General features: G+C 36.2%; 1 protein-coding gene across 1 annotated transcript; it reads left to right on the top strand.

The window, feature by feature from the left end:
* The first annotated feature begins 1,933 nt into the window (after positions 1–1,933).
* LOC118054384 (cellulose synthase A catalytic subunit 2 [UDP-forming]) lies at positions 1,934–9,079 on the top strand. Its single transcript, XM_035068476.2, has 14 exons — positions 1,934–2,480; positions 3,122–3,317; positions 3,432–3,667; positions 3,806–3,902; positions 4,018–4,204; positions 5,135–5,401; positions 5,510–5,855; positions 6,128–6,265; positions 6,380–6,505; positions 6,590–6,802; positions 6,891–7,155; positions 7,377–7,573; positions 7,682–8,032; positions 8,126–9,079. Exons 1-14 carry the CDS (start codon positions 2,400–2,402, stop codon positions 8,705–8,707), a joined length of 3,282 nt encoding a protein of 1,093 aa, XP_034924367.1. The 5' UTR covers positions 1,934–2,399; the 3' UTR covers positions 8,708–9,079.
* The last annotated feature ends 358 nt before the right edge of the window (positions 9,080–9,437 follow it).

The raw sequence follows: 9,437 nt of genomic DNA, 5'->3' as shown, positions 1-9,437 counted from the left end.
GATATAGTTTCTACATAGAGGAAACTCTTTCCAAGTTTTGATAAAATTATAAATATTTTAACTTTTAAAAATTATAAAGTAAATAAAATTTTAGATTAACAAAAAATATAATTTTATAATTTTTTTCGGGCTTGAAACAATAAAATAACTCAAAACCTTACAATGGCAAAAATGGTTTAATTATTTTAGTCAAAGTCCAGCTATTTTATTAAATATCCAGTTATTTTTTAAAATATCTTTTGTAAAATATCACTAATAAAAAACATAACATGTATCAAATACTATTTTTCTAAATTGTGACATTATTAAAATTTCATGTTTATAAATCACAATATCTTTAAACTATGCTATTTAATTAAAACTACATTGGTATGCGTTGTTTAAGTATTTAATTATATTTTTTTATGCTAATTTTTCAATTTATACCATACTAATACTACTTTTTTATTTTTAATATAATTTTAAAATAAAAATTGTCGTTAGTGCCTTTTGTTTTGTAACGGTCGAGAAGTACCTGGTACTCAATTTTGTGTTTAGATTAACGGGGATTGGATTTTTATTTCTTCTTGTTTACTGAAGTGTAGGTAATTGGTATTAAAAAAATAGAAATTCATAGGAAAATAAATAATCAGCAATCAGTAGCTAAATATGGTATTCATGTCAAAACTAAGTATTTTTTTTTATTGATATTTAACTAAATTATCCACGCTCAGATTAATATATTTACTAAAACATAATCTTTTTTAATTTTTTTCTGAACTGCATCCAGTATAAAATTTAGCTAAATTTGGTTGGATTTTCAAACTTGTAACAAAAGCAAGTTCATTCATTTATTTTTGAGGTTAACATGTACCTCTTTGTCCTGGGTAAAATAATATTGCTTTTTGTAAAATATTTTATAGAAAAATTAGAGAATAAAAAATATTTTATAATTAATTTATCTATTGTAAAATATTTACTAGCTCGTGAAGTTTTTTTAAAATATTATTAGAATAATAATTCACTTAACAGCATTATTATTCTACCAACCAATATCATTTTTTCATTCTACTCTATTATTTTTACAATCAATACGATAATTACCTCGTAATTATTTTTTTTACCATCATTCTTGTCTTACCATCATTACAAATAATAAATGTTTTACAAGAAAATATCTTTTAAGTTAAGTATTAAAAACTATTTTATAGATAAACTATTTTATATAAAATAAACTAATCGTGGCAGTAATTGAATTGGTGTATTTTCAATAAGTAAAAATGGATGTATAATTTAATGGTCGAGACATTATGAGAGAGTATTATTCCTTCACACGGGAATGGATTTTTTTATTATTATTATCTTTTCATAGCCACTGAACCAATTTATTGGGAGGTCTAGATTAATAATTCTAATTTTAAGAAATACATTTATTCGCTCCTCACTCAAAAAGGGCATAAAATGTAAAATAAAAAGTTTCTCTCTCATTTGACACAATACCCACTGACAACAACAACACAACCTGTGAGAGAAAATCGAGGAAGGACACGTCACATCACCATCATCAGTGCTTCACAAATCAGCACAAGCCAAGAAGCATGCGAAATTACTAATAACACCCTTTTAACCACTCTACAGCTCCGGTGGGGCACCTCCCTTGGCCCCACCACCAACTACCACTCTCTGCCACCACTCCACTCCACCATCAAAATTACGGCCCCCCTTGAACGCCTTCTATTCAATACATAAAACCCACATATGCAAAAACGTAAAGCAAACAGCACACATATACGTATACAGTAGGGGTAAACAAACCGACCGACACACACGTAGATAATACGGTAAGCTGATCCTTTCAATTGTCTTTATCCCTGTCTCGTCTCTTAGTGGATTACGCGTTGAATTTTTTTTTCCTTGTTCTTTTTCTATCAATCAATAAAATATTTTATCCCTCTCTAAAATAAATTACGTTTCGTGTATATAATTATTTTTGGCAAGCAAAGTGGCGTCACAGATCAAGGCCAACCAGATTCACAGGGAGAACCCAGCTGGGAGGTCCGTGAAGAAAAGAATCAACCAGCAACATAACGAAACAAAAAAAGAAAAAAAAATCAAATCTTTTTTTAATGCATGTAATTTCTCTTTGTAGTATTTTATTGTAATCGCAAAACTCTCGCTTTCTATATGTATTTACTCTCTCTAACAGCAGTACGTGTTTTCTTTCTTGTATTTGAGGCTGAGTGTGTGCGCATCAGAGAGTGAGCTGAAAGCACGGAGATAGGAAGTGAGAGAGATAAAGTTTTGAGTTTTGTGCGTTTTTGAGTGATGAGAGACAAGGAGAGGGAGAGAGAATGATACTGGGAACTGCGAGTTGAGATTTAAGGGGTTTTTTTCTTTGTTGTTTGTCTGGTGAACTGTAAATGGAGACCAAAGGGAGACTCATTGCAGGTTCTCACAATAGAAATGAGTTTGTTCTTATCAATGCTGATGAAATTGCAAGGGTAAGTGTTACTTGGATTTCTTCTTCTTCTTCTTCTTCTGCTGCTGCCTTTTTTTTTTTAATTGTTTTGCGGATTTAAAAACTTAGTATGGAAAACTCTGTTTCTTTTGGTATTTCAAGTGGTTGTATGAATCCATTTCTGCATTTCGAACACACCATTTGCCCATCTTCACTACGTTGTGACTGTGATTACCGATTTCGTGCAAAGTTCAACGATCCCAGGTGGTCTTTAAGCTGTGATAGTGATTCTAATGGTTTTTCTTCATTATTTCCCCCCCTTGTCTAGTGAATATTTGGAAGATTTTCAAGCATACTGGTCATGCTTAATTTATTGTTTTTCTTTAAGTAGATAGATTATGATAGTATTGAAAATATGTGTTTTGTCTTAATTTTCTTTTCCTGTGCACTGCGGTAATGTATTTTATAAACAGTTTTCATTAATTAGTTCCTGTTTTTTTCCCTTTTACCTCTAGATTTCTGAGCCAGTCAATGAAACCGTTGCATGAAAGTTTGCAACTTTGTTTCCCCATCAGTGCATTTTACTGATTTTTTTAGTGAAATTAATAGTAAAATTTCGTATACTTCTGCAGTCTTCACTTCATCTGATTACAGATTTGATTTTATGGCTGTTATCAATTCCAGGTCACCTCTGTTAAAGAATTAAGTGGGCAGATTTGCAAGATCTGTGGGGATGAGATAGAGGTTACAGTGGACGGGGAGCCATTTGTTGCTTGCAATGAATGTGCGTTCCCTGTGTGTAGACCTTGCTATGAGTATGAAAGAAGAGAAGGCAATCAAGCCTGCCCTCAATGCCGAACCAGATACAAGCGTATCAAAGGTCAGCCTCTCACTGTCTTTGTTATATTGAGAATTTTGTGCTTTATTCATCGAAAACCCTTCGTGACATTTTGATATTAATTCAAGAACAACTGAAAAATGCGACCTATTGCAGGGAGTCCTAGAGTTGACGGGGATGAGGAAGAGGAGGATACGGATGATTTGGAGAATGAATTTGACATTGGTGTCAATGACAGGAGAGACCCTCGCCATGTTGCTGAAGCCTTGCTCTCTGCTCGCCTCAACACTGGTCGTGGTTCACAAGCCCATGTTTCTGGGTTCGCTACACCATCTGAGTTTGACTCTGCTTCCGTTGGTCCTGAAATTCCTCTCCTGACCTATGGTGAAGAGGTGGATTTGATTGTTCAGATTTTACTATTCAATATACATCTTTTTATTACAGCTATAATTTTTACCACTACTTTTTGTTACAGCTAAAAGTTTTACAAATTTTGAGTTCATATGATGAGACTGGGTTTTCTGGTTCAGGATGTCGGAATCTCTTCTGATAAGCATGCCCTTATCGTACCCCCATTTCATGGAAAACGGATACACCCAATGCCGTTTTCTGATTCTTCAATGCCTTGTAAGTTCCTTAAATTGTCGCGTGTAGCTTTCTGAAAACCACCATCACTTTTACAGCTGTTTAGATTTTTGCCTCATCTTAGCTTAGCGTGTGTTTACTTGTGTTGATGCTACAGTGCCACCAAGGCCTATGGATCCTAAGAAAGACTTGGCAGTGTATGGGTATGGAACGGTTGCGTGGAAGGAAAGAATGGAGGAGTGGAGGAAAAAGCAGAGTGATAAACTTCAGGTGGTCAAGCACCAAGGTGGAAAGGGTGGTGAAAACAATGGTGGAGATGAATTGGACGATCCTGATTTGCCTATGTAAGTGCTTTTACTGACAAATTATTGCTCTGCAGAGTGTTACCTTATTGTTTACTCTCAAGAGCTTGACTGCTTAATATTTAGCCTTTCAAATCCCCTTTGCTTTTATCTTCGAGTAAGGATACTGTTCCTTTATTTTCTTTCGAACTTTGCTGCTTCTGATAGTCTGACCCAGCAGCAATCTCAGTCATGAAGATTTTTATTATACCTTTTCTGATATTTTTTTTCATTTATCATTAGCCTGATGTCGGAAAACAGCTGGACAAGAAAGTTAGTATGAAAATTGGTCATTTTAATATACTAGCAGTTATGCCAAGCACTCACAGCTATACTAGCAACTTCCTTTTTTTTTCCTGAAACAAATAAGAATCCAAGCAACTGTTTAATTGCTATAATTTGTGGTGTCAAAATAAGAACAGTTGTCGTTATGTACAATTACATTGCATTTTCCAGCTAAGAGAAGAACTAGGTTTGTGTATATAATTGCATTGTTGTTGTGATCTTATATTAAATGTGAACAGAAGTTATTGATTGGAATTTCTATTGCCTCAAGGAAACATTTAGTTTAATTACATTCTAAAGGTGGCCGTTGTTAATGATATCAAATCCAAGAAGCGCTTTTAACATCTACTATATTGAAACAATGATGTGGTCATGATGTCTGAATGTAGTTCTCATTACTTGATTTATCGTTTTCGAGAATTGAGATAAGTTTATTTGACCACTGATATGTCCTTGCAAAAATTTGTTGCTGCAAGGCATTGCTGTTTTATGATTTTGAATTATTCATGTATATAATTTTTACACCATGTGCTAGCATTTCAGCTTCAAAAAAATACTCAATTTACTCCTAGCATGGATGCCCTTGTGCATTTGCCAAGCTTATGAAAATAGATAGTGTATGTTTCTAAAAGCTTCATGATTTGGTAGGATGGATGAAGGAAGGCAGCCTCTTTCAAGGAAATTACCAATTTCTTCAAGCAAGATTAGTCCATACAGATTGATCATTATACTCAGGCTTGTGATTCTCGGCCTCTTTTTTCACTATAGAATTCTTCATCCAGTCAACGATGCCTATGGATTGTGGCTTACATCAGTAATTTGTGAAATATGGTTTGCCGTATCTTGGATATTAGATCAGTTTCCAAAGTGGTATCCAATTGAGCGAGAAACATATCTAGATAGATTATCGTTGAGGTATCTCTCTCTCTCTCTCTCTCTCTCCCCCCCTCACAAACAAGCACACAAACACATTGTGGTTATTATTGTCAGGAATTTCAGCTTCTGCTTTTATTTTTCCTGTAGATATGAGAAAGAGGGGAAGCCATCTGAGTTGGCGAGTGTGGACGTATTTGTTAGCACAGTTGATCCTATGAAAGAACCTCCACTTATCACTGCAAACACGGTCTTGTCCATCCTTGCTGTAGATTATCCAGTCGAAAAAGTTGCATGCTATGTCTCAGATGATGGTGCTGCCATGCTTACTTTTGAAGCTATCTCTGAGACATCTGAATTTGCAAGAAAGTGGGTCCCTTTCTGCAAGAGGTTCAGCATTGAACCTCGAGCTCCAGAATGGTATTTTGCTCAGAAGGTTGACTACTTGAAAGACAAAGTAGATCCAACATTTATCAGGGAACGTCGTGCCATGAAGGTTTGTGGCTCATCCTTTTTATTTTTTTATGCTGTTATTTCATCCTTGTCCCATTCTTGTACATGACAGAAATGGTGGCACTGAAAATTCATGAACTGTGACTGGAGAAGAAGCTTGCCTTTGCATTCAATTAATAAAATGAAAGCTGAACTTTTTCTATTGAAATTATTTTTACCACAACAATGATATTCACATTGTAAATAAATAAATAAGTTTGGTTTCATTTTAACAATCAACATTATGGTTTTTTTGTTGTGATTTGTTGATTTCAGAGAGAGTATGAAGAGTTCAAAGTTCGAATAAATGGGTTAGTTGCCACGGCACAGAAGGTTCCTGAGGATGGTTGGACAATGCAGGATGGCACTCCATGGCCAGGGAATAATGTCAGAGATCATCCTGGAATGATTCAGGTGAAATATTTTGTTTGAAAACCTTTATGAGAGTGGTGTCAGGGGGTACACATCCTCCTTGCCTTATTGTTAGTGAGGTTTCAAGTAAATCTAATGCTTGCTATCCTCCTTCAGGTTTTCCTTGGTCATAATGGAGTTCATGATGTTGAGGGAAATGAATTGCCTCGTCTAGTTTACGTATCTCGTGAGAAGAGACCGGGATTTGATCACCACAAGAAAGCTGGGGCTATGAATTCTTTGGTAAAACTCTCTCACAAACAAACTTTTCTGGCATTTTATCATTCTCTTCCCACTCTAACATTTTGTGTTTGCCTGTTAATGAAGGTGAGGGTCTCTGCAATCATAACAAATGCTCCTTACATGCTGAATGTTGATTGTGATCATTATATAAACAACAGCAAGGCACTTCGAGAAGCCATGTGCTTCATGATGGACCCAACATCTGGAAAGAAAATCTGTTATGTGCAATTTCCACAAAGATTTGATGGGATTGATCGTCATGATAGATACTCAAATCGTAATGTTGTATTCTTCGATGTAAGTGAGAGTCGTCTTAATGATGTTGGTTTGATACACACATGGGCTTTCTTTCTCTCGATAAGCTCATCCATTTTTCTCAATGCAGATCAATATGAAAGGATTGGATGGCATACAAGGACCTATATATGTTGGTACTGGATGTGTCTTCAGGAGGCAAGCACTTTATGGGTACGATGCCCCTATCAAGAAGAAGCCCCCAGGGAGGACATGCAATTGCTTGCCAAAATGGTGCTGCTGCTGTTGTCGATCTAAAAAGAAGAATAAGAAATCAAAATCAAATGAAAAAAAGAAGAGCAAGGATGCTTCTAAGCAGATACATGCATTAGAAAATATCGAGGAGGGAATTGAAGGTATGAATAACACTTAATAGTTTCGCAGAGTTGAAAATATCCTTAGTTTCATATAAAAGGATTAAATAATCTCCACTCTGGTACGTGTCTTAAAATGGATATTAATCTTTCTTGACTTCTCATAGCCAATCAAATTAGTCCCTCGTCTTATGTTGCTCTTTGCTTGCATTAGACTGTACAAAATCCTGACCATTGCTGTGATTATCAAACTTTGATTACAGGAATAGATAATGAAAAATCAGCCTTGATGCCTAGAATAAAATTTGAGAAAAAATTTGGACAGTCATCGGTTTTCATAGCGTCTACGCTTATGGAAGATGGTGGAGTGCCAAAAGGAGCAAGTTCTGCGTCACTTTTGAAAGAAGCCATTCACGTCATCAGTTGTGGTTATGAAGATAAAACTGAATGGGGGAAAGAGGTATTCATGCCATGAATATTCCAGATTTTATGATTTAGCTAATTGGGCTTCATTTCAAAGAGAATTGACATTTGACTTTCCTGTTGTCTTATTGTCATGATGTTCCAGATTGGGTGGATTTATGGCTCTGTCACTGAGGATATATTAACCGGCTTCAAGATGCATTGCCATGGCTGGCGTTCAGTGTATTGCATGCCAAAAAGACCTGCATTTAAAGGTTCAGCTCCAATAAACCTTTCAGATCGTCTACACCAGGTTCTCCGATGGGCGCTGGGATCTGTTGAGATTTTATTGAGTAGACATTGTCCAATATGGTATGGATATGGATGTGGATTGAAATGGTTGGAGCGCTTCTCTTACATAAACTCTGTTGTTTATCCCTTGACATCGATCCCCTTGATTGCCTACTGTACCTTACCTGCTGTCTGTCTACTTACTGGGAAATTCATTGTTCCTGAGGTAATTTCTTTACCCATATCTTTCTCAAATAAATTGAATAATATTGTGAGTTTCCAGGCTTTCTTATAAATCTTGTTTTCATGTGGCGTACAGATTAGTAACTATGCCAGTATCATTTTCATGGCTCTCTTCATATCCATAGCTGCAACTGGTATCCTCGAAATGCAGTGGGGAGGTGTTGGCATACATGACTGGTGGAGAAATGAGCAGTTCTGGGTCATTGGTGGTGCCTCGTCGCATCTATTTGCTCTTTTCCAGGGTCTTCTGAAGGTTCTGGCTGGAGTTAACACCAATTTCACCGTCACCTCAAAAGCAGCAGATGATGGAGAATTTTCAGATCTCTACCTATTTAAATGGACATCTTTGTTGATCCCTCCTATGACTTTGCTTATCATAAACATCATCGGAGTCATAGTTGGAATTTCCGATGCCATCAACAATGGTTACGAGACTTGGGGTCCACTCTTTGGTAAGCTATTCTTTGCGTTGTGGGTTATAGTTCACCTTTACCCATTCCTCAAGGGGTGGATAGGGAAACAAGACAGGCTTCCCACCATTATTCTCGTTTGGTCGATTCTTCTAGCTTCTGTTTTAACACTTCTATGGGTTCGAATCAACCCATTTGTGTCAAAAGGTGGCATTGTTTTAGAAGTTTGTGGGTTGGATTGCAATTAAGACTCGTGACGTAGAAGGTTAAATGGTTCGAGTTAAATGTAGAAAGGTCATTTTAGGAGTGCGTAAGCGAGCTATGATTTTTATGGAAAGATAAAAAGACACCCCCTGACCAAGCATGGTTCCTCGCAATAAGTTTGGAATGAAAATTGTGGCGGGGGTGTGTGTAGATACACAGGACTGACTTTGCCATTTGTTGTCTAGTTTTCATTAATTCATTTGATAGATTTGTATTTTTTTTTTTGTTGATTATAAGATCTTGTGTGTAATATGAGAGAGCATGGATTGTTTGATATAATTTATGTACCCATCCAGTGTTGGAAAGAACTTTACCTGAATTTTCCCTTTAGAATTGGATTGAGATGTGTTGCTCCAGCTTGTATTCTGCTGCGTCTTCAATTAAAGTTGTTGCTAAGGGCATCACTGTTCAGAATGCCTTCACCGCAAGTTCTTGCAAGCTTTCCGTCCAGGCTTTTTACTTCTTTAACGGGTCTTGCACTGACCAAATTGAAGTCACACGACACTTTGTTCATGAAATTTGTACCGGAAAACCTCGCAAAAATTGAGATTGTTGGTGCCTGATGATTTACGTGACATCTGAGTTTTATATTATAGCTCCAAGGAATAAATAAATAAACGGTAAACCACCATTGCAGTATGCAGAGGTATCTCTTGAAGCAGGGGACTGGTTATTCATCTGTTCCTGTTCGCTGGAAGTGCTAAGCCCGAGGCC

Source organism: Populus alba, chromosome 14 (genome assembly GCF_005239225.2).
Source record: "Populus alba chromosome 14, ASM523922v2, whole genome shotgun sequence".
NCBI lineage: Eukaryota > Viridiplantae > Streptophyta > Magnoliopsida > Malpighiales > Salicaceae > Populus > Populus alba.
This window is presented reverse-complemented; position numbering and strand designations above follow the sequence as displayed.